This window comes from Epinephelus lanceolatus, chromosome 3, assembly GCF_041903045.1.
Source record: "Epinephelus lanceolatus isolate andai-2023 chromosome 3, ASM4190304v1, whole genome shotgun sequence".
NCBI classification, from domain to species: Eukaryota; Metazoa; Chordata; class Actinopteri; order Perciformes; family Serranidae; genus Epinephelus; species Epinephelus lanceolatus.
In genome coordinates this window covers 37,084,645-37,110,059 of record NC_135736.1, presented here as the reverse complement: position 1 = coordinate 37,110,059, position 25,415 = coordinate 37,084,645, and the positions used below count along the sequence as shown (strand labels likewise).

Genomic DNA, 25,415 nt, shown 5'->3' with positions numbered 1-25,415 from the left:
GGCTCTTATGCAGCCAACTCTCTCTGTCTGCAGTCAGTCATCACTCTATAGCCTCGCTCAGTGTCCCGCCCACAGCACTATATGATTCAGTACACATCACAAGTAATAGCCTATCAACACTGAAGGCTGCTGTGCCACAGACGGGCCAAGAGACTGGAGCTGCTGCTCCAGTGAGGGAGCTGTGCTGTCTGTGGAATATAAGGCAGCAGATATTCCTAACGTTGTAATATACATCACAATCTCTTATACTGATGTTCTGCCGACAGTGCCGTAGTAGTAGTTAGTTGGATGTAACTTCAGGTGTGTGAGTACGACAACTGCAAGGAGATGAAGAGGGAGTGAGACAGAGCATGTATCATAGTTTATACACTATACACTTCATATACCAGACTTACTGTATGTAATACAGACCTTCCGCTATGTATTCAACTCAGGTTAGACCCATGTATCAGTCAGCTGTCACCTTAACTACCATGTGAAACTTTAACCTGCATGCTCAAAAAAAATATTCATGTATAATGTGCGATCGTTTGGTAACAGTCAAGAGCCCTGGTGTTATTATATGCAGTGGATATTATGTAACTGAATTAGGGGCCATGCAACTTTAATCTGTTCCCAGCAGTTCACACACAAAATAGCTTGAAAGGAAATCCAGTCAACCTCTAAACACTTCCATCAGTACATTGCTCTTTTCCTGATCTCTTTAGGCAGACTGTGAATCCAAATATATAGTAAATTGGCTTTTTTTTTTTGCTGAAGTGCTTCAGCGTTCTAATACCAGTTGTTTGTTCAAAGCAATGGAGACCATCCCGAGGTCAGTGTGTATTTCTTTTCAGCTGTAACACGGGTTTTATTGGATAACGTGAACCTTGTTCGCTGAACGATTTGTAGCTCTCTGTCTCTCTGTCTTTGTCGAACACAAACTCCCCTCACGGTTCTCTGATATTTTAAAAATCACTGTTCTCTCCAGCAGAGTGTAACATCATGTTGGCGACTGTATAAAGGCCTGTTGCCCCCGAGCTGTCCGCACACACATACACACACAATACGCAATTTATGGGTGCAACCCTGACCCTATGTTCACCAGACAATGTATATCCCACTCCCTCTTTCGCTCCTTCTTCCTTTTTCTGTCCCCCTCTCGTTAATGTCTTTCACCCAGAGAGAAAAGGAGAGTGACAGATTGATAGATGGGGAAACGTCTGCCTTTGTAACTCCCAACATGTGGGCTATGTGTTTGTGTTTATGTGCGTGTGTGTTTGGGAGAATCGGTGGACTTTTGGGACAGCCAAACCATGAGCCCTGGTGTGGTTTTATATTCCTATGAAGGTCTGGCACACACACACCCACACACACACACACACACACACACTCACTCACACACATAAAATTTACGAGGGAAACTTTAACCTTCACCTTTAATTCACCAGACAATTTGTAGCCAGCGTTTTCTTTCCTTCTTTCTTCTTTCTCTGTCTCACCCTCTTTTGTCTCATTCCCTGAGAGAAAAAAGGGAATGCTGATAGATTGATAGAGGGGGAAATGTCTGCCTTTAGGATCTTAACGACCCCCAGCATTTTGGCTGCATGTCTGTGTTGGAGAGTATTTGGGCCTTTGGGACAGCCAAGCCACGTCCCTGGCTCAGCTTTATATTCATATGAAAGACACACACACACACATGCACACACACACAGCTCAGAGCATCATCTTTCAAAACTGAGCCTACCCCCCAACTGAAAAGACAGACCCTGTGAGCATGGTATGTATGAGGGTCTGTGTAAGAAAGGGTACGTCTCTCCCTCTCTCTCTCACACACACACACACACACACATTCGGACAGCCGTGGAGATAAAACGAGGCCTTCAGGAGAGAGGGTAAGAAAAAAAACTATCAGCTTGTGGGGTGGAGCTGAAAAATAAATGCTGTGTGACTTGGGACACTCCCTGCATAGCAAATCACACACATTCAGTCAGCACTCCAATCCAGCATCTTCAGAGATGTATGGACTGCACTAGTAGTCGGTCTGTCTATCGTACTCTCAGTTTCTTGCCAAAAAAACATCTAACTTTGAGTGTAAAATTGGTTGATCTAATGTTAGGAACATAAGCTACTTCCACTTACCGTAATTCAGAATTTCATCTCCTACTAATTGTGCATACAGATACATAACACAAGAGTCGGGGCTGGCTGTAAAAGGTTCATTAGGCGATATTTAATTTGAATTTTGTATTATATGCTCTCAGTGTGTTGTTCCTTAGTTCTAAGTGCTCACAGGCCAAAACACTCACTTCAGTGAAGTATTACGCACAAGGTTGCTTTGAAGCATTTTACATAGAATAGTTTTAAATTAAAAAAAAATACTTCAGCACGAACCCTTATTGTTCTCTGCTTTGTAAGATGGTTAATCTATACTGACTAATGTGAACCCAACAGCCTTATAAGCACATTAAGAAGTAACAGAACATGAGATCAAGTTCTCTGGTGGTGTCAGGGGAACACTCACTGGGCTAAAGCCAAGAGTGTTTTCAGCAAAGCCCAGAAACGTTACTGTTCATCACACATGGAATTGTTTTGTACTAAACTCAGGTCATGCCAAATTCCCACATGATCATGCTGACTGATTAAAAAATATAAGCATTATGTTCAAGAACATTTCCTGGACAGCATGCCTCCAACCATGCCCCTTTTTTATCTTTACTAATACTCTTATTTTGTGCGTCCTGTCTTCACCCTCTTCACTCCTGTATATATGTGTTTATTTATGTTTTGTTTTTGTTTGTTATAATGTGTGGTTACGCAGCTATGTGTGGTTTTAATCGTGTGTGTCTAGCCATGTGTTGTTGATTTTTTTATTTATTGCGACTGTGGCAAAACCAATCACCCCTCAGGGACAAATGAAGGTCTTGAATCTTGAATCTTGTCCCTGGTAAAGATGATAATGATTACACTGAAGCGTTGAAGTCTCCGCCAGCTTCAGTTCTCTGTAGTCTCAGTCCAACCTGCAGATCAGCTGACTCATCCTCTGTCCCAGGTCCCAACTAACTGATAATAGCTGTTCTACTAATTAGCTCCTGACTCAGATGCACAGCAGCTTAATTTTTTGTTCAAAACTGGATGCAGTTTAGCCAGGTTACGCATTGTTTGAAATATGCAATGTATGTTAAAGGAGGCAAATTCTTTTTTTTGACACTTAACTGTGTGTTTGACAGAATAATGATATAGATTGTGTAATGAACTTATGGATACTGCAACATCTGCTGATTGAATCATGGCCGCAGATTCATTCAAATATTTCAGGGCTAAGCCTCGGAGGTCCACAGACCCAACAACTGTGTCTGACCGTGTTCATAAAGAGCAAAAAAATGTAGAGAAATTATAAAAGATCTAATCTAATAAATACCTTTGGTAGCAGAACATTTCCATCAGGCTTCATATCTGTGTTGAATCGTCTTTTTCATTGTAACAGCCCCGCAGTTATGTGGCAGATGAACAGGCAGATGATGGTCTATTGCTGCACACTGGCCGGTGATAGGTCAGTTTCAATGAGCTTTCAAGATCATCCACTCTTTATTCCCATATTATGCCTCCTCTCAGTCACATTTCATCAGCAATTTGGCCTAAAACACAAGTTCAAACCTGTGTCAATCTTTCAAGTACAAACCACTAGATCCCTTTCAAAGGAGCTGCATTTCATCAGCAACTCAAGTTTCACACTCTTCAGTCAGCGTCGCTCTGTCTTTCATTTGAATATTTTCCCTTTTTAAAGAAAAAATGTTTTCCCCTTGACAGTTTAAAGCTTTGTCCGTCGTCCGCCTTCTGAATGTGGCAAAGTACGCAAGCAGTATCAGTAAGTCAGAGTATAAAATCGGACATATGAGAAGCTGTAAAACAGTCTTCCCATACACAACTCATGTGGTATCATGGCTCAGATCTACAGTAAATATGTCATCAGTAAAACGAGATCATGTTCTTCATATCGGAGATCGACACACTGACTGGACCAGGTGTAAAGATCAGTATCACTCCCACACACCGGTCTCACCCAGGTTTATGTTCTGTTTAAACAGTGGCTGCTTCTCTACTCAACATTCCTGTCAGCTCGCATGGTATCAGATAGACCGTGTGTGTGTGTGTGTGTGTGTGTGTGTGTGCGTGTGTGTGTGTGTGTCAAACAGCCATGGTATCATATAGACTCTATAGTTAATCTTTGCAGACAAAACACTCACCAACTGCCACATACCTTTACCCTATATACTGTTGTACTGTTCTCTCTGGCTCTCTTTAACACAGTCAGATATACACACATATACCCACACTTTACATGATACCCTGACTGTGTCTCTCTCGTCCTCGATCGCACTGTTAAACCAGGCTCGAGGCATATGTTCCTCTGTTTGTGAGCAGACTGACAGAGAATAAACCTTGGAGTGTTTAGAATAACACAAGTGCTCGCCATCAAATTTATACACAGAACTTACAAACACTTCTCCAGATTGAAAGCCAAATACATTCGCCATATTCACAGTCTTTTAAATCTCACCCTCCTCTCACTTTCTAAAAGCCCCCATCACGCTCTTTTTATATCAACTATGCAGTGACAGGAAGACGTCAATTCATATATTGCTCCCAGCATATTGCCATCACACAGGCACAATATTCCCCACCATGCTGCACATCATACAAACCCATTTACATAGATTGAAAGAATCTGGGATGATGCTTTCTAGTGAGAATAGGGAACAAATATACAGATATTATGAAAATAAAATATATTTAAATGACTCAACATTTGTCTGAGGACAATATAGAAAATGTGTGTTTACCATTTTTCCAGGGAAACGGGATGGAGCAATTGTACAGCCTTTTTTTTTTTAAACAAATTCTATATTTTCAAAAATGACAGAAGACTCAGAGAGAAAAATATCAAATAAATGTCTTGTTTGGAGTTGAAATATTAAACACTGACACGGATTTGATTTCGTTTCAGCTCCACTTTGTGTATGTGTAGCTGCAGCTGACATTGTGAGTGACAGAACATAAAAGCTGTCGCAGAGAGGGAAAGTAAAGAGGTGTGTTATGGGCATTTAGTGGGTACCTAGGAGATAAAGGCAGGAGAGAATGGGGTGAGATATGACAGGAGAGTGTGAATGTCCTCATTTAGAGGTGGTAATCCCTCCATTGACACACACATGCTCTCTCAAAGACACATCTTGTACCCTCTGACACCCACACACACTCACACACACATTCATGTGCGTGCACTTGTGTCAAGGGACACCCGACACAACTGGTCACTAGATTGAGCAGGTGTTGATTGTCAATCTCTCTCACACACGCGCGTGCAACAGTGACTGTTGCTCTAATGTCTTAATGCACTGCTTATTATCAATAGAAGTAGTGTTTACATCTTTAATTAGCATGCATGCATTTTTGTTAACAACAAAGAAATACTTTCCTTAGCAGTTCACACATTTAACTTAACCCAAGCCTTTATGATTTTATTCTTAAGGCAAAAGAAAAACAAATCTGCTGCATGAATGTCCTTGGCAAAAGAATAAACCTTAAGGTACTTTCAATAACAACTTGTTTTAACAAAAGGGATGATTTAAAAAAAAAAAAATCCATTCATTCATTCTTGGCCTGTTATATCTTGCTAGCACATTGTTAACTTCAGACAGGATGACTCTTCTGGACCATATTTATTTTAGAATATCTGCTTTCTCTTGGCACGTTCATCTGAAAGCACACATTGCTCCTCCTCAGTTCAGTTTGGCTTCTTCTTCTGCAACTTTTGCCAGACATTTTAATAAGCACTCAATATAAAAGGCCAATTGCAATAACAGCTGATAGTCCTAAGCAGTAAAAAAAAACATTACCATGGCAACTTTTACTTATTCACTTTGGGAACCACTCACTTCACCTACAAGATACTGTTTTTGTTGAGATGTTGCTGCCAACACCTTTAGATCCTCAAAATGTGACAAAGAGGAATCTAAAGGAGAGACACAGCAGATTGGCAAGACTGAAAACAGGCTTTTGATTCACTTTGATGTTGTCGTGGAGTCCAAAAGAGATTTTCAGGAGGCCTCTGTGAAGTTTTGGGAGTCGGCGCAAATGCTAGCACATTGTAAACTTTTAATATAAGTAAATGAAATAAATCAAATTCAAAAAATATCTGAGATTTTATGCTACACTGTAAACTCACTGCTCTCCTGACAGGACATTATGTACAATGTCAATTTACAAGACACAAATCAGAGGCACTCGTTTCTGTAGGTTGGTGTGGGTGTTTGCATGATTCTAGGCATGAAGAGGAAGAGCAATTAAATGCTGAAAGGTAAATTAAATTATCCTTTCATCCCACATACTGTAGGCAGTGGTTGTGTGTGTGTGTGTGTGTGTGTGTGTGTGTGGGAATGTATGGAGAAAGCTGTTGTTCATTGGCTATTGTCACAGTGTTAGACATGCCAGCTACGGTATATACAACATCTACAATCCACGCATTAGTTACAGTCATTCTATCCCTGAGGATCCGTAACCTGCCTGCATTTTCGCTTTTGTTACACTTTAACACACACACACTCGCACCAAGACACACAGCATCCTTGTGTCATTCCTATTGTCGAAGACACTTAAAAGGCCCAGTGTAAATAGTGTTAATGTAATGCAAACAGGTTGTAGAAAAGTGCATTTGAAGGGATTCTATTATTAGCGGGCTCTCAGATTAGTTATGGTTGACAACATGCTACCCTCAGCGAAGCACATGGTGGTTACAGTCATTTTACACTCGATTATCCTCGCTCTGTCTGTCTGCTGTAATTGACTTGCACTTAAACGCTCATAAAAGACATATAGACTAGTTAGTCTGCTGTCTGCAGCCCCACAGTGTGTTTGTGCTTTTGGAGAGTCCCAGTTCTGGTAAATGTCCCAGTGCAGCAGCATTATGAAAACCTCATGTCTCGGCTCTCACAAGAAGCACTGGCTCCGCATTCAGCTGCCAACTATGGCTAGATTGATATGACTGTAACTTGGAGTGGGGATAATGGGAATACCAGGACCAGTATTCTTTGATCAAAGCTGCTGATTTACATAGTTACAGGAACAGTGCGTAAGATTAGGGGAATTTAGTGGCATCTAGTGGTCAAGATTGCAGATTGCAACCAGCTGAAACTTCTCCAAGTTAGAATTCCTTCAGAGGTTTTTTAACGGGAGCCAAATTATCCACACATTTCTCCTTCTCTCCAAAACAAATGGAGCACATGATTAAAAACACTGCACTGCACTGCCTTTTTAACTGAATGCCATCAGTAAAAAAAAAAAAAAGCCACCCCATCACCTCCTTACTCTAACCTTCCCATGTAATCAGTCTACTGTTTGTTTATTTATTCTGTTTATTTCACAGTAATTAGTAGCGAGTTACTAAAATGCACAGACACTTGCTGTAGCTAGTTGAGCGTGAGAGGCTGTCAGCAAATATTTTGTTGGGCACAGGGAAACGAAGATCTGTGTGGGTACATGATACCCTAAAAAAGTAGGGTGGATCATGGTGAATACCGTTTCCAGGCATATTTTAGGATGACTCAAGGGCAGTTTGACAACCTGCTGTCTATCAACAGGCCGTATAGCTCTGGGTATCCAGCAGCTGCTACCACCTGTTTCTCCTCCATTGTTTACCAACTGTTAACTTGTTGTAGTGACCACCACAGAAGGCCCGCTTCTCAAGTAATCTGATTGAACAATGGGAACACAGTTGACATGGTGCTTTTTTCCACTCTGAGTTGAAGTTTTTTCAACTGGAGGACTTCAGAGCACTGCGGCAAAAACACCAGGCGCCTAGAGCACAGAAACACACAATGCAAAAACTGTGAGCAAAAAGCTTCATTCTCATTAGAAAGCAAAAGGCGCCTCCAACTGCTAAAATGCTTTCTGTGTGATCAGGGCGTAAAGCAGTTTCAGTGTTTAAATCAGTGTTTTTCCTTCGCTGTTGGGCATGTCATTATTGGGTCACTAACCCAACACCTGCTAATGTGTGCTCACCTATTTCCTCTGATAACTTAATGTGTGCTCACTTTATTTCTGATCCAGACATTCAGGAGGTTTTTACCAGGAGACGATTGATCTGCAGAGGTCTCCTTTCCAAATCAAATGGACCCTGTTATTTAAACTGGTGAAAACACTCAATGAAGCAGTTTCACAGAAGGAGGGGCTGTGAACTACAGTGGCTGAAGTGAAAACACGAATGGCCCTATATGGAGCCAGTGTTTGGTTTGTCCTTTCTTGGCTACTGTAGAAACATGGTGGTGACACACGGCAATCTCAGTGAATGGGAATCTGTTCTCTATGTAGATGAAAATAGCTCATTCTAAGGTAAAGAAAACACAACAATTCTTATTTTCAGGTGATTAAACACTTAAGAAAACATAGCTATTGTACTGAATTGCATTTCTGCTCATATATTCCCCTAAATCCTACACACTAGACCTTAAAAAGGTGTCTCGTCTCATGCAAAATAAATCTAAACAGCACAAGGATTGAGTTTTATCCTCAAAATTGATCTAATCTGAGTCTTTTTGTCGAGTCGAGGCTTTTGTAGGTAAACCAAAGCTTCACTTCTACAGTATATTTCGTGGTTTCATTCAAAGTTGACTATTTGCATTTTCACATTTGAGATGACACTGCTAATTACATGCAAAGTGAGACAAACTCGTGACTCAAATGTTTGAGAGTATTGGTAAACTGTAATTCTTCATGGTGACAGATTTTGCAAAAACAAATTTCATTTCCTGTCCCTGTAATTTCAGCTAAGCATGATGAATGTCCTTCTGTTTCTCTGGTGTACTCGTAAAGAACACCAGTAGAAACTGCTGAATATAACCATCAGTCCAAAATTCATTTTATCACGCTCAGCTTTCCAAGCATGACGAACTGCAGACTATCACATGTCAACATCATGTCCGTCTACCCTTAACCCCCTCTGTTTTGGCTCATTTTCTGCAGTTGGTTTGAATCATATTTGCAGCTGTGTTTTCAGATATGTAGTTGAGGTTTATTGGTATCAGGATTTTCCACAGTTTTTCGAAGTGTTCAGCTTCACTACCCCAGATAATTACAACTTCATAATTAATTGATATGAAAGTGAGGTTGGTGATGAAAGGCAGGAAGTGGTGGCAAAAATAGAAAAACAAATATGAAAGCAAGTGGAAAATCAGTTTAGTTTCTCAAGGGAGACCACCACTGTTGTCAGATTGTTGTCTATTTTTAATTCGGCTGATATCAGTGACAGCTGTTTTCTTACTAAACAAGCTTTTTTAATTTGAGTTTGTTGATACATGGAGTTTTCTCAGAGTTTTGTTTTTTTTATATATAAACCTGTTAAAGATACAAAGTTATACATTCCTGAAGAGTCATGTAGTCATGCTCATGCGTGCGTGATCAAGTGGCCACACCTGGCTTCTGTATCTCGTCCTGTCTCACTTTGAATGAAAGCATGATAAAATGTGACTACTTTTCGTTCACACTCCACAAAGGGATGAGGCAGTTTAATATGGTGATAAATAATGGAGCTGCAGCCATAAAAATTTACCCCTGCATGCACTCACACACACACAAACACACACACACACACACACACACACACACACACAGTAGACAGCTCACCAGACAGCACAGTAGTTTTAGTTTTTAATTTCAACAAATTGAAAATAAAAGCACAAAACCAGTGAACTTTTAACAGGATTTTATGTCATTGTTAAATGAGCTACACTGACTGAACAGGCTGAATACAATGTGTGAGAAAAATCCAATGAAAGCTACTGGGAAGGAAAGACATAATGTGCGGCGAGTTGCGGGAGATAAAGATTTTGAGATTTACTTCCCCAATATGAAACTTAATAATGTAACTTGAAAATATGTGAGGCTGTTTTTCGGTTCGAGTGTTGAGGAGGTGTGCATTACTGCAGTTGCTGATTACCACATTTGAGCTAAACCCGTTTGTCTAATGTAATTGGAATTGTGTCAGTGCGAGTGTGTGTGGTTTTGTGTGCATGCATGTGGGTGTGAATGTGATTATCAGTATGTGGCACACCAAAAAGAGAAAACTGAGTTGATAAAAAAGTTTGAAAGTGTGTATTTGCAGATGCAGTAGCCTAAAAGATTTTTAAAAGGTTTGTCATCCTCAGCTTTCTATTGCAGCAAACTCTTTTAAAGCCACTGGAGGCGTGGTTTGAAATAGCAAAAAATGCATATATGATATCAAAGATGAGTGCCCCATGACTCATCCATAAAATAAATGAGTGAAAATTTATAAATTACCTAGTTTGAACACAGCTCATTTGGCTGCCCAAACCCTTCTCAGGATTGTAGGGGTGTGATCAGATCATGTTTGATTGACAGCTCCCTTTCAGCTCAAGTAATGTTACTATTTTATTTTCCTTTCAAACACTCCTGTTAAAAAAATCTCTGCCACTGAATAAACTACCTGATCTATCTAACCCCTCACTTACATTACGGAGTTACCATTAATTCTTTACTAATAGGCTAACCAGCGATTGGAGTAGATCACCCATATTTTTATGGATTAATTCCCCCCAGACTAAGGAGCTAAGTGTTTTAATATCTTCCACCTACTTACATGAAATGATGTGCATTAGTTTTGCTATGCTACACTTTTGAGCTACCTATCAACTCTGTGATTAATATCACTGACTGTAAAAATTATGGACACCTCTGTTATGCCACTAACTGGTGTGTGGACTGCCATTTTGAAGCCTTGAGTTCGGCGTGACAGCCGCCGCTATCTTGGTTTTTTGGAGCCAGAAGTGACCATATTTGTAGAGGCTGGCACTGTGGAGGAGTGAGGGCAGACAGCCTGTCACTCAAAGCAGCCTGCCCTTAATTATGTGTAACTTAAAACAATGTAAGTGGGTGAAAATTCAACCACCATACAGTTGTCATGAAGGGGGAAATTAGATACAGAAACCAAAAGTTTTGGGTTTTTTTTACATTAGGCTGAAAACATGTTTATTTCTTGGCTGTGGGGATTGACTGACTTCTGGAGAGAGCCTCAAGTGGTCATTTAAACAACTACAGTTTTTGGCACATCCGTGATGGCTTCAATTTTCAGCCCCAAAGGTTGCCACTTGATTAAAACAGATCTGGGAGGTGTACCCTAGTCTGTTAATTAGCTTAACACAGTTGCTTTTAAACCACGTGCAGCATGCATAGAAATGAATTCCAACTTTTGAGAACATGCTGGAGTGGCTCTGACAATAGTCAGTTACTGTCTGTGCTGCTGTTTGCAACATGAACCATAGTGCAGGGCATTCGAGAAAATTTGATTGGCACAGGATCAGCTATATCTGAGACCAACCAGCTGGTCTCTGTAATAAACATAAAGAGCAATTATCACCTTTCATGACAGTAAGATTCGTGGCAGAGTTGTTTTTATTTATTTACCTTAGATTGTAAAGGTGTACCTAATAAAGTGGCCAGTGCATTGGTTTTGTACACAGTGGTGTCCCACTGTCATCCACCATCACATGCTTCTGCTGCATTAAAAAACAAAACAAGAAATACAGACAAAATAAAAACAGCTGCAGATAACACCATAACAATACAGTGCTTTTCTGTTTATGTAAACTTATTGCGCCCTCACAGCAATTTGGGTCTCCAAGAGCAGCAGTTAATGGCAACACAAACTCATTTACATGTTCTTTATGTAACCTCTTGGATACATTTAAACCCGCAATTATATGTTGTCAAGCACTATATGATTGCACTCTGATCACCTGAGATTCATGTAATGCCGGCTGAATAGACTCCCAGAGTCCTGCTAGTTGTTAATGCTGACCATCCAGTCAGGGACTGGCTTACACCAGGGACATCAGATAAATGGCTTTAACTAGCAGATAGGACTGCTGCAGGCCCTGAGGAACAGAACTGAGAACCACTCAAGTATTTTACTCTGCACCCCACTTAAAGTGAAAACTTACACTAATGGGTTTTCTCTGACCTTTAGCTGGTGATCATCACATCAAGTAGATACTTGTTAATCTCCCAAAGGCTTGTGTCAGATTGATAAATTAGGAGACTGAAAACATGTTTTCTATTAGCTGCAAAAGGGAAAATACTCTATAGTGTATGTAACAAAGTCAGAGAAGTACATTGGGAAATATTGCACTACTTATCTTTTTCATTTATGTGGATGTTGAATATGTCTGCACTTCTTTAATGATTCAATGTTGCCATGTAACCGTCATTGCAATGTAAGGAATATCTGCCATGAGATTGCAACTCATATAAAAGCATAGCATCTCTTGTTTTGGTGTTGTTGTAAGGTTGTGTCACTGAATATGTCCCATCCTTTTGATTAAATGTTTGTGCTTTCACTAGGAGAACTCGCAGACAAGCAACAGTGTCTTTCTCTCTGTAGTTCTGTTAGCAAGTCTCTTTCCCAGTTATTCAGTCTTATACCACTTAAACTCCCGTCTTCTTCCTCTATCTCTCTCTTCACATCTTGCCTGGAGGCAGGTATTAATTGAAGGACCCTTGTTATAATAGGTTCTAATTGTTAATCACACAGCCTTGTTAGAGAGCAGTCTGATTGTAATTACAGATGCTCGTTAACCAGTTCTGTCATTAATTAGACATTGTGACCTTGGTAATTACTGCAGCCATACATGTATTTGCCAGTGATTTTCTTGTGGAAATTTTCCTGTTGAAACCTCCAAAGACAGCCTTTTAGGGAAATAATTAAATAAATAGCATATGAAGTGTTTTGAGAGTTTCTTGTTTTGGTTAAACCACAAAGTAATTACTTAATGAGACTCTAAGAAACTTGCCTTCTAACATGTGGTTAAAGCAATCATCCTAATGAACAGTTTTAGACATTCCTGAAAAGTATTAACCTCATAGTTGTATTTTACTTTTCACAAGAATGAATACTGGATGAATTATGGATTATAAATTAGTTCAGGACCGGTGGCAGGAGGTGGTTATGCTTGAGTTGAGAGATGTAAAATTGAACAAAAAAAAAAAGCATGTCACAGGCTCCATTAATCAGGTTAATGAGCATAATAAAGCTTTGTCAGGCCACTGTGCACACAGTACACTGGTATGAGAGGCACAGCCATTGTGGTCTACAAAACACTGGTGTATATGGAATATACAACGACACTGCAATGATATATTCCATGTCATTTGCCTCACTATACTCTTTTTTCCATCTGTGTTGACTGTCTGCTGAACATGATTACAAAAGTCTGTATGCTGGGGAGACAGTGAAAACTAAAGTGGAAGCGAACTTTGCCTTGTCACACGTTAAACAAACACATGAAAACCTAAGGGTATTTCAGTATTTCAGGTTTTTGCCAAACCTAACTTATGGGGTTTTTCCATAGTAAGGGAGGTAGTGGGGTCAAACCATGGCCATGAAATGTCAAGTCCTGCTGGTGTGAGTGTTTTTCATTGCACACCAAAGAAAAGTTGTTTATCTAAATGAAGTGTGCTGGTCACAAACAACAGAGCCTGTCGCTCGCAGCCCTTTCAGCTCACTGTGGCTGTTTCTGTTTGTACTTTTCCTCCCAGCAATATTCAAAACTGATATGCCATCCAAACAGCACAGACTAAGCTGGCTGTCGACTAAGCCAGTTTTTATGCAAAGAAAAAACACTAATGAGGCTCCTCTACTTTGGTGACAAACACATTTCCTATTTCACACTAAAAGCCATCCTGCTGGTTTGCCAGTGGAAAGCTTTTAATGTGAAGCAGCAATAGCAGGAAAGAAGAAGCTAAAAAAGATTTAAATATTTCAACAGAGCTTCCTCTTAGGTCTCCAGCACAAACACACATGAGCCACATTAACAGCCACAGAGTCTCAGTAACTCTTTGTTTTGGAAGTCGGAGTTTCAAAAAACCCGGGATCTGGGAACAGATCTGAGAACAGATTCTGTTAAAGAAAAACAAGAATCACAGTTTGGGTTTTATTTTCATTGCTCTGGCCATTGGTTGTATTGGCTATGATAAGACCGTACTCACCAAAATAACTGTTGAGATCTGGCAACCATTATGGCTTACTAGGGATTTCAGGAATAGTCCTCACCAACACCACCAGTTAACACTGTGCATCAGGGTAGACTAATCATTTATCGGTGGTGCAGTCATGAAGCAGTGACAATGCATCTACAGCAGATGTGCAGCTGGGAGCACTGCTGACAAGTCATAAGCCCTTTTAACACACAGATCCCACAATACTGCCAAGATGAAGACCCACTATTATGCTGCCTTTACCTTTTTTTTTTTTTTTTTTTTTTTTTTACAAAAGCAAACAATGCTGGCATAAATTAGAGAGCATGCTGGCATTCCAGAAGCAAAAGACTCATGACATGTAACACAACAGCATTGGTGTTTAGTGTGACATTAAACATGCACTTTCAATACAATAACAATAGCATAACATGGCAGTAACAATAATATACTGTCCCTGTTGAAGGCAGTTGATCTTGCTAGAAGGGTAAAGAGCTCCCGGGCCTCATTGTTTTCCCATTTAGCCGACATTTTCAGTTGCTTTTCTAGTTCTTTGAGTTAGCTGCTCACTGCTATCAGCTGCCCTTCAAATCTCCCAGTGGTCCCTTACTTCCGGCTTACAATTTTTACAAAGACATCTATTGGGCGCTGTTATTACCTCCGCACCTCTTATACAGACTGTTGAGGCAGAATAACAGCACAACATTCCTGCTTTGAACAGGCAGTGTAAAAGGGGCTATAGTTGTGAGATTGGATGGCCTTCTAATGATTGAAGGTGGATGTAACTTTGGCTGTTCTTGAACATAGATTTGTGTGAACATTTTCTACATTATGCCATGTTGAATAAACAGAATTCAAGGTATTAACAAAAGGAAAGACCTCCAATATCCCTGCAAGAAAGCATCTACAATGTTACTACAGTCAAACTACCACCTCAAACAAATGTGCTTGGAGTTTTGTCCAATCAGATCGCAGCTGATTTGTAAACAGCCTCACAGAGCCAATTAAGAACTCTGCTAATTTACCTACCCTGTGTCCCACCCACATTAGTTAATCCTTTACTCCTTGTATTTGAGACCACTTCAACAAGCACTAATCATACTTATTTGGGTAAAAGTAATATTGTACATCTCCTGAGATTATTGGGCTACTCAGCTACTTTTTGGGAGTTGTTGATGACTGCTAAAATGCAGCAGTTTTTAATACCTCATGGCTTACAGACAGTTACATAAGTCAAGTTACTTAAAAATGCCATCATCCTTCTTAGTACCAGACACTTAATAGCCATGCATATGCACTTGACAGAAGTGCTGTTTTGGGAAATTAGTGCTTATGGAAATGCATGCAGAAAAACCTCTATTACTGTCCAGGATGGATCATTATCAGGACACAGAGCTTAGGGCTGCTAACTGTGAATATGCTCTGTAGTTAAGTGGCATAACCTTATAGCACTTGTGGATCGGAGGGCATTAATGAAAATTCACACTGTTGACTCTGCCACCGGAGGCAATGGTGTGTGACAGTTGTGTACTGCAGTTAATTTTCTGTGTATGTAAACAAAGCCAATGTCCTCCTACTAATGTACCCCAACTAATTTATCTCTCTCTCTTTCTTCTCTCACCCTGCAGGCACTTCCTCTTTAAGACAGGTACAGGCACCACCCCCCTCTTCTCCACGGCAACTCCTGGCTACACTATGGCAACAGGCTCAGTGTACTCCCCACCCACCAGGCCGTTGCCGAGGAATACCCTGTCCCGCTCTGCCTTCAAGTTCAAGAAATCCTCCAAGTACTGCTCATGGAGGTGAGATTGCACGAACAGGAAGAAACCAAATGCATGTTGTACACTGCTCGATTTTTGCTATCAGTAAAATACAAACCAGGTTCATACACAAACCATTGTGTGGCTGAGATGGGATGGTTTTCTTGGACTCATTCTGACTGTTGGTTAAAAAAAAATGCACATATGACAACACAAGCATAATCAGTAGTGGTTGGAAGGAGTTGTCAGTGGAAGTGGTGCTGGTCTTTTCTTCTGTGCTATTCCATTGGGTATACATTAGAATTTTTTGACAAATAACAATGGCTAGGACAGTAGCCTACTTTCCAGTCACAAAGGGAGTTAAAATAAATTGCTGCCAGATTTGACAAAGTTTTCAAGTCGAGCACTGGCAATTTGGGCTTTATTCAGTGTTAGTTCCTGGAATGGGACAAGACTGCTTCGGATGATTCTTGCACATCAGTGATCGGGTGTCTGGCATAACTGTGTCAACCCAACAATCTAGATTTTGGCCAATATTAGACCAAGACATTTTGGCTACCTCAGTGTATGCTTCAGATGCCACTATGTAGCTACAGTTAGGAAAAAAAACATACATGCAACATCAGAGTAAACAGAAGGCTCTTCTTTGGCTGTGTTGTTCACAAAATTAAACAGTGAAAGGGTTCCTGATAATGAATAACGGTATACAATCTGAATAAGCTTTCTAGAAGCTTGTCAGCAGATGGGTATTTCTCAGAGGTTAGTGCCTCTAAGGCCAGGTCCACATATACATCAGTATTTCCTGAAAATTTGTAGCTCCTTCCATATGTTTTGGCCTTTCGTCCACATGCAAACTGTGTCTTAGGTCACTGAAAACTGACCTTTTATAAAACTCCTTCCAGGGTGAAGATTTTCAGGAATCTTTGTTTGCAGTGTTGACATGTAGAAGGAAGGAAACAACAGGGTTCTTGGCTTGTGACACCAGACTGTGAATCACTGCCTCCTTTGTGTGCCCTCAAAAATGTTAGTTTTTCCTGCTTTGGCTTTTCAACCATGGTCAGAAAGCACAAGACTACCCGCAGGGAAGACACTTTGTTTTGGTCCCTGGGGCCAGAGTCGATAGTTGCTCCCGAGATAACCTCCATCACTCCAGTTAGCACCCGGGAAACAAAACACAGTAAACTGCTGTTGGTTTTGAGCAGCCTCAGCATACACTGTATTTGTGCACAAACTGCAGACTCCCCTGTACATCCACTGCTACTTGATCATCCACCACTAAAACTCTCTTCTCTGCTCTGCTCGCACCATACACTGCATTCCCTGTCACTCTGACACACAGTATGTTACGGTATTGGCTCTGCTATTGTCCAAATGAGCTATGCTGCTTTTACAACACTAATGAGGCAGCATTTTGTGAAGTGGTGGATGTGGCCAAAATGTGGCTGGTTCTAACCTTGCTTAAAGGACTACATGTTTACACACAAACATACAGTTACTCTTCTATTATATAGCAGGGCAGGGGTGTCAGAATGAACTACAGAGGTCACTGCTCCATGTAGCCTTACAATAATAGCTTTTTCAGGCTTCTGATTGGCCAACATCTTCCTCTTCTTTGTGTCGGTGGGTTATTTCATCACCTGTTGGTTTGACATGCTCTGACAGTGCTTCAGTTGGGGGATGTTGAGAACAAAGGAGGAAATAACCCCATTTTCAAAAATACCTATGTACGTGTGGACTGGGCCTAAATAGCATCCTGTCTGCTCTGACGAACTATTTCATCATAGAGAGTACAGAGAGAGGAACTTCAGATCCTCTTCTGCTAAGGCTTCACACAAATACACACAGTTAGGGGGGTATCCCTGAATGTGATAAGGATATGTTGCTTTGACAACATTGTGAAGTCTTTGCCATTAGTGCACAATGGGGAAAAAAGTCTTTGCCATTAGTGCACAATGGGGAAAAAAGAAACAGAATCCAGTACAGTATAGTTAGCCATTATCAGGATATTGTGGTACAGTATACAATGCATACATATTGGAGTATATGCACACATACTCAGTATTTCTTGTTCTGCATTTACATTCTCTCCTTTACAGATGACATTTAGATATATCATTCTTTTTAAGTGTGTCCTTCCTGTCTTGGCTCCAGTTTTCACACATCTTTCCTCTCATTCTCTTACCTTTCCTTCACTCCTTTTTCTTATCTCTCATATCCTCCCCTGCCATCTCTCCAGCTCTATATCTCCTCCTTCAATTTCAAGAAGCCAGAAGCCATTGCGAAGTGTACTGCATGACTCGATGTTATTGCTGAACATTTAATGGCATCCCAGCCTCCAGTGATTTTCGAAATTTCACAAGTCACTCTCAGAAAATGACACCTCTAGTCACTCTGCTGTAATTTGGTGAGAAGACAAACTCGATCATACTGCCAGGGTTTTGAACGGTATAGAATCACATACGAAAGCAGCAGGCTATGTAACCAAGGTAATCAAATGTCCTCGATTGTGGAAAGTTTGTATTTTCAGTCTAAATGCTGTTATGAGACTTTTTCTTCATGGAAACACAGCTCTGGGTTTAACTTAAAGTAGTTTGATATGGCATTAAAAGGTTAAATCAGCATTGCTTTAGCCTTAGCAGTCCAGGCCAACTCTATGGTGAAGAGTGGAAACGAGACACTATTGTAATGCTGCATGAACAAGTACTTTATTTCTCTTCTGTGGCAGCTAACATAAGACACGGCCTTGCTACAAGTATTATGCAGCGCCCTGAGTTTTATGGCTGACTACAGTAACTTAATCATCCTTAACACCATGCACTTCACTGCAGCTGTACGGCTACCTCCTGCCACTTCTCACACACACCAGAGACTCCCAAGAAAGAGTTCCCACAACAACCCTGCTCGACAATGTCACATGTGACATCAAAGACAGTATGAAGGTTTGAGTAACATTTAACAGTTGACTGAATCTTGGCAGTAACTGCAGCCATTAAAGCAGCAGCCAATTGCCAGCCAGCTGCCATCTAATTGGTTGTGAGCTTTGCTAGCTTTCCGACAAGAGCATCCAGGGATTTTTTTCTGTGTGTGACATCTCGAGAAATGAGCAATTCCCGCAGCAGCAAAAGAGCAGTTGACTTGTAATTGTTTGTCCAGTCTATCATTGTATGTTTCTGCTTTAACATCATTGTAAGACTGGAAAGTTTTTGGCTAATAGTAATAGTGTGTTAGCTGAATTATTTTGTGTGCCTTCACTTTTGTGCAGTGTGACAATGCTATGTGCAAACGTCCATAACTCTAATGTCAGCACACTAAAGCTGCAGTCAGGCAGACCACAGTTGTGTGTGTGTGTAGTTTTGGCATGTTGCTGGAGAGAATCATGGGATGAGGGCTTGGGTTGCTAGGATGTAGCATGTGCAGTGACATCAGGAGAATGGTCAGAAATTGGTTGAAAAAAATATTTTCTCCACTGAAACATTAGTTTCATTTTGCACAGGAGACTTTTAAGACTAAATACCACGGCACTGATGGTAAAATGACTCATTAAAAGGGCCATCGTGCAAACACCATAGTCATTTGCAAATAGAGTGTATTGCGGAGGCTGATCATACATCAAGAATGCAACAATGTTGAGACTGCAATAATAAATCTAGAGGATGTTTTTTGTATTGTGAAGGTTATTTCGGGTCAAAGCAATACTGATGGTGAAAGCAACTCAACAACAATCTTCTGTTTGTTTGTTTATTTCAGGTGTACAGCCCTCAGTGCAGTAGGACTATCTGTACTGCTCTCTGTCCTGCTCTGTTATTGCATAGGTAAGACCACACACACCTTTTCTATGTTTTTATTTATCTCTCTTGCGCACACACACACACACACACACACACACACACACACACACACACACACAAATCCGTGCTGTGAATACATGTACCCACATTTTTCTGAAGGGTTAGTTTAGCCCAGGTGCAGGATGACAAACAAGACTTTTATTTCTGCTTTGTTCATTGTTAATCCCACCTCATCTCTCTTCCAATCTTGTCCAGCTTCCTTCCCTCTCTGGCTCTTTCTGTATCAGCCGTTCTTGTACTCTTGTTGCTGCATGCGTTAGTTTTCACTCTGTGGTATGAGCCCATCAGATAACCAGACTGCCAGGATTTTCCTTTCTCCAGGCCTTATTCGTCCCTCTCTCCCCCGCCCTCGCCACTATGTTCCAGGATGTGCTATAGGTGATGTGTAGGATAATATGTCGTGCAGATTTTACGGTAAATTATAGCTGGAATCCTCTTTGGAAACATGGTTTTAATAATACATTAAGCCATGTTGTACTCTTGGCAAGCTGTGCTATCAGATTTTCAACATCACTCCATCAGAATCAAGAAAATGGGTCACATGATCATTTTTTTTCCATTACACTTCTTTTTTATGTAACAATAAAATATCGATTTAGGAACTCAAGTCGTTTTCTTCATAAGAAGAAACCTGCATAATAGTGATGACAGACAAATATGTAGTTCATCAAATTGTAGGAATGCTTTGTGCACTTTACTCCCAGGGTGCTGATGAAAGGCAGGAATCTTCTTAGAGTAATAACTCAAAGAGTTCATTGTCAGGTTTATTTAGTTTTAGATGAACCTGACAAAGCCGGTGATGAAATGTGTTATTTTAACACAAGACAGAAGGACATAGATTCTGTAGCATTTCTCACAGATTTTTTTCCAGGCATTAGTCTGTGTGCAAAACACCCCCTTAAAAATGCAATTTTAATACACCCATAATTACCTTAGTCTCTTTCGTGACTAAATGTTATATCTATAACACAGTTTTAATGTTTAAATTGTCCTGTAACAGCCTTTGCATAAGTAAGGTAACCCTTCCCCTCACTGTGATTTTGATCCACCCAAGGCAGTAAGGATACAATTACGTTGGACCCAAAATTAACTGTGGGTCAGTGGAAATCTACATCATCTTACAATGTTAATATTTGGCTTAATTACAAATGTTGGCAACTCTGAAAAATTACCCTTAAAACCACTGAGTAGACTGAGACTGTGTTGCTCTACTTTATTAAGTGAGAAATGCTACATCAGATTTCCGAATTGATTTAATAAAATATATCATTTTTTAATTCGATGGTTGTGTTGCAGACGTTACTTTTGTGATAGACTTGAATGTGAAGTCATCCAGACTTATTCTAAGAGTGTGCCACTGAAGTCATTAATTTCCTCAACCTTGCTGGACTCACTGGAGGCGTCTGGCTAACAGCTTATACCAACAGGCGTCTGCATTTGCATAAAAGTAGTGACCCATGGGGAGCATCCCGCTCTTTCAGAGGCTGACGAGAACACAATTTGGAATATGCATTATATCTGGGCACTTAAATTTAACAGCTTTTACATTGGTTGTGAAAATTTGAATTTGAAACTTGAGAAGCCACCCAACATATTTTGTAAGAGCAGGCTTCAGTCCAGAAAGAAAAAACTAATTAGTATTAGCCTTTAAAATCCCAATGGAGGCATCGCATTTACAGCTGTAGTCACGAAAAATACTTCAGTGCTTTCTCTTCCTTCCTACAATGCTTTAGAACTGTAAGGGCAGTTTGCTCCCCGTTAGATTGTGTGCGAGTGATATTCTTCTTAAAAAGCCTTGAGAGAAAGAGAGAGGGAGGGAATGATAGAAAAAAGAGTCAGAGGGGAGGAAGAGTGGTATTTTTTCTAAAGGTCAACGATTCCCACAATGAACAGAAGCAATTATGATTGGAGCTCAGGTGGTCCTTGGACTTGGAGATCTCTTGCCACAGGCTAGTCCACGTGTGTGTGTGAAGGGGTAAATTCGTTGTTACATGCTCGAGTATTTGTGTGCACGTGTGTGTGCTTGTATCATGGGCTCCCTCATGTAGCATTGTTAGAAAGATGTTTTTTTCATTCAAAGCATCTGTTTAAAGTTGACACACACACAGACGAATCTGTCTCACTTAAATGGAAGAACACACACACACACACACACACACACACACACAGCAAAAATCTACATGGCTATTCACATACAAGAGATCCACAAGAGCACATGAACATATAAACACACATATGCACGCACATGCACACTGAGAAACATATACACAGGGGTGCAGAGGCACATGTGTTTTGTATTTCTGTACGGTCTGTTACAGAGTATCAAGAGTGGGGAGAGGACATATACTGTATTAAATGCCCTACACCACAAAGGAAGAAGTCCCTAATGAAAGCACGTACTCCAGTTTAAATCTGGTGCATTGGAAGGGTTTTTAAAAAGACGTTGGGTTTTTTTCTTGTGCCTAAGAACTGATGAATAATAAAAAATGTGGTACAGTATCGTGTGAAGACAGCAGACCAAGAGATAACGTTGAAGTTTTTCCCAATTGTTTAAAGACGTTTCCTAAAACTATAGCTCAGTTTCTCAAAAGTCTGAACACAAAGCTGAGGAGAGGAAACCATTTTGTGAAAACACCAAAAATCTATTGCAGAATGAAACTAAACACTGCACTCAAAACCATGTTATCTTGAATCAGAAACTGAATCTTTCCACCAAAACAGTACACACAGCTGTCATATAAAGATCTTCACATTACACGATTTTCACCCTGATTTTGCTCCGCGGAGACTATTTTTGATCTTTTGAGTGTTCATACCTGCCGACATGTGTTTCTTTCATCGGGAGTCTCGCCAGCTGCGTTACGACCTGTGTGTGCACACCACAAAATTTCTCCACCGAGCCCTCGCCGACAGAGCCCCAAATAATGCGGTGACGTCAACAAACTACGTATTTTAACTTGGAGACGACACATCATAAAGGCATGGAAATTCTTCCAAATGTTGAATCAGATCTGCCTCCAGGGTCTGGGTCTTTACGTTTTCAGAATTATGTGCATACTGATAGTTTCATTTTGCAAAGGAAGAAAAAAGTTATATCTGTCTTACGTGACTATTTAAAACTGTGTGTGAGCTTTAGCCTTTCTTTTATTGTGTATGCACTCTATTTAGATTTGAGGTGCATGCTGTTGTATTGCAGTGGAAATAAATCCTCTCTAGTCTGATTCTTGATTTGGCTTTAATGGAAAAATTAGTGTGGTTTCTTTTTATAACAAGCCAACATTTAAAATTAGCAGCTCATTTACACATTGACGTGAATGTCTGAAACGAGCTTTAGAAATGTTTCTGAGACAAGTTTTGCATTTTTGCAAATGTCTGACAGCTCTATGGCTGAGCTGATGCTCTGACCGTCCCTCCTGGCTCCTCTCCCAAAGTCTGTCAGATCACGTTCTAAGCCCATTAATTAATTAATAAATAGCTCACATGCAAAACACGTTGAAATGGACTAGATGCTGCATGCATGCACCGGTAGTTACACATATGCAAATATGAAGGGATGATCCAGAGTTGCTGTTTTTTTTTTCTAGTCACTGAGTTTATATGCTAACTGGCAACATTGTGTTAACAAAGACACACACATACACACATAAAACCTCCCTCTGTGACTAATTGAGCCACGGTGAGCCCCATAAAACAAGGCCCTGCATCGAGCAAATACTCAGCAGCTACGAGACCTGTTATGCCCCTATTCAGTAAACCCATTACAATGAATGTGCCTTTGTGACTCCCACTGGGGTGTGCTGATTTTTAATGATTTTGTAAAATTCATTCATTCAAGTCTTTTTCGGTTCAGTACTTTAACAAAAATATGATTTTTTTCTTCGCCCACACTTCTCTGAAACCAGTTCATCTAATTATTCCCATCAGTGTGAGTCAGGATATACCGCTTCATTTTAATCATTCCAGGAATTAGCTTATACCTCCTTCATTTGCAACATTTGCATACAGGCCTAAGCTATATTGCCATGGGTCTAGTATCATTTTGGGAGCTACAGTGTAATGATTTGAAATAATTAGCAGATGTTGATTCTAATCTCTTATGAATCCGCCATGTCAGTAGTTTGTAAAATTACAAGGACACGGTGTCAGAAATGCAAAGCACCTCTGTCACGTAGGACTCCTGCTGTTCAGCATGTGTGTCCAAAACATAGCTCAAAGGCATAGAGATGGGCTGAATATTGGTACGGCTCAGATGAATGTTGATATAGCAATTAAATTTGACCTGTGCTTTATGCAAGTGGTTCTTGATATCACAGTAGAACTATATCTTCAATTCTTATTTGTCATAGATGTCAACTATAATTTAATTGTAATTCTACAAAAACTAGTACATCATGGTAAATGAGCTTTTCAAGTAAATCTACTTATATAAAGGCTCAGTTTTTTTATTGTTCTGTGGTCTTTAGTTTACTCTTAAAGAAAGGACATTCTTTGCTGTATGGCTATGCCTCCTGTATTATATCATCTCACCTGTGCACACAAACAGCATCATAATCAGGGAAATATTTTGATATTTAAATAGTGATGTCACTCATTTTAGGGTCAGCTGATATGTTCAAGGAAGTTATATACATATTGCAGATAATTAAAGTTAGCAGTTTGGAGAGCTTTACAGCCCATTGTCTGCTGTCTCATAACACAATAAGTTTATCCATCAGACAATTAGATTGGGCAATCAGATTATCAGATGAGATCAGTGAATAATGCATATTCTGTAAAAATATTAGAAATGTTCATATATATTTAAATCAGGAGAGACTCAGATTTTTATAGTTAAAAGAATATTTATTAACATGTGCACATAAGAATGAAAATGTGGAAAGTCTTTAGCGATCACACCCCATAGAGATGGTATGATTTCAGGAGGGTGATAAATCCATAGTCGAATAGGGAACCCCCCCAGGATCTAGATGGTGGTGGTGGTAGAGGCGGTGAAGATGAGATGAAAAGAAGATGGAGAAGTGCTGATGATCTGGATGAGTAGAGGAATGAGCCTTTCTTGAGTTTGTCCTGGACTCTGGATACGATGGCTGGAGATGAACGGAGTGGAGGAGGGCGTGACAATTCTGCCTAAAATGACAGCTGACAGCAGCAGAGGAGAGAGCAGATTTAAAATTTTGCAGTAGCATCCTGATTGGCTGATAGAGATTGTGGCGAAGTTTGATTGGATAACTAGAAGAGTGAACACCCATAGTCAGCTGATTAGAGGAAGCAGTGGGAGGAAAAGAAGGATGAGCACAAAGAAAGTCTTCCTGATTGAACTCGTGCTGAGCTTCATTAAAGGATCTGCACACCTACAAAGGTGTTTTCACTCACTGAGGTTGCTTCGACCTCTGCCGAGTTTGAAGTTGGGCAACACCTGCTGGCAAATACATTATGGTTAAGGTATGTTTCGGTCAGGCAACAAAATACATTGAGGAGGGTTAAGGCTAGGCATCTAAATCACTTGTTTAAATTTAGGGACAGGAACAGTGTTACATTTAACAAAACAAAGGCCAACATTTCAGTAATACTTCACCCCCGAAATGATCACTTGTATGTCAGTTACTCTCCCCATGTAATGTTGAATTCATGAAGAAAATATGTTTTCCTTGCATGTCTCCACGGTAAAAGAAATATTCAAAAAGGTGAACATTGTTGAAGAATTAGAGCCATAGGGGACCACGTTTAACAACAGCAAAACAATATCAAAACATCCATTTACAAACTCCCACACAACTCATGCAGT

At 40.2% G+C, this 25,415-nt stretch overlaps 1 protein-coding gene across 10 annotated transcripts in view; it reads left to right on the top strand.

Moving 5' to 3' along the window:
- tenm3 (teneurin transmembrane protein 3) overlaps nt 1-25,415 on the top strand; it is a 567,981-nt gene that overhangs the window by 409,441 nt on the left and 133,125 nt on the right. For all 10 annotated transcript variants that reach the window (XM_078166323.1, XM_078166324.1, XM_078166322.1 and 7 more), the window contains 2 exons: nt 15,651-15,824; nt 19,530-19,594. In XM_078166323.1, coding sequence (XP_078022449.1) covers nt 15,651-15,824; nt 19,530-19,594 — 239 coding nt within the window. The remainder of the gene's footprint in view (nt 1-15,650; nt 15,825-19,529; nt 19,595-25,415) is intronic.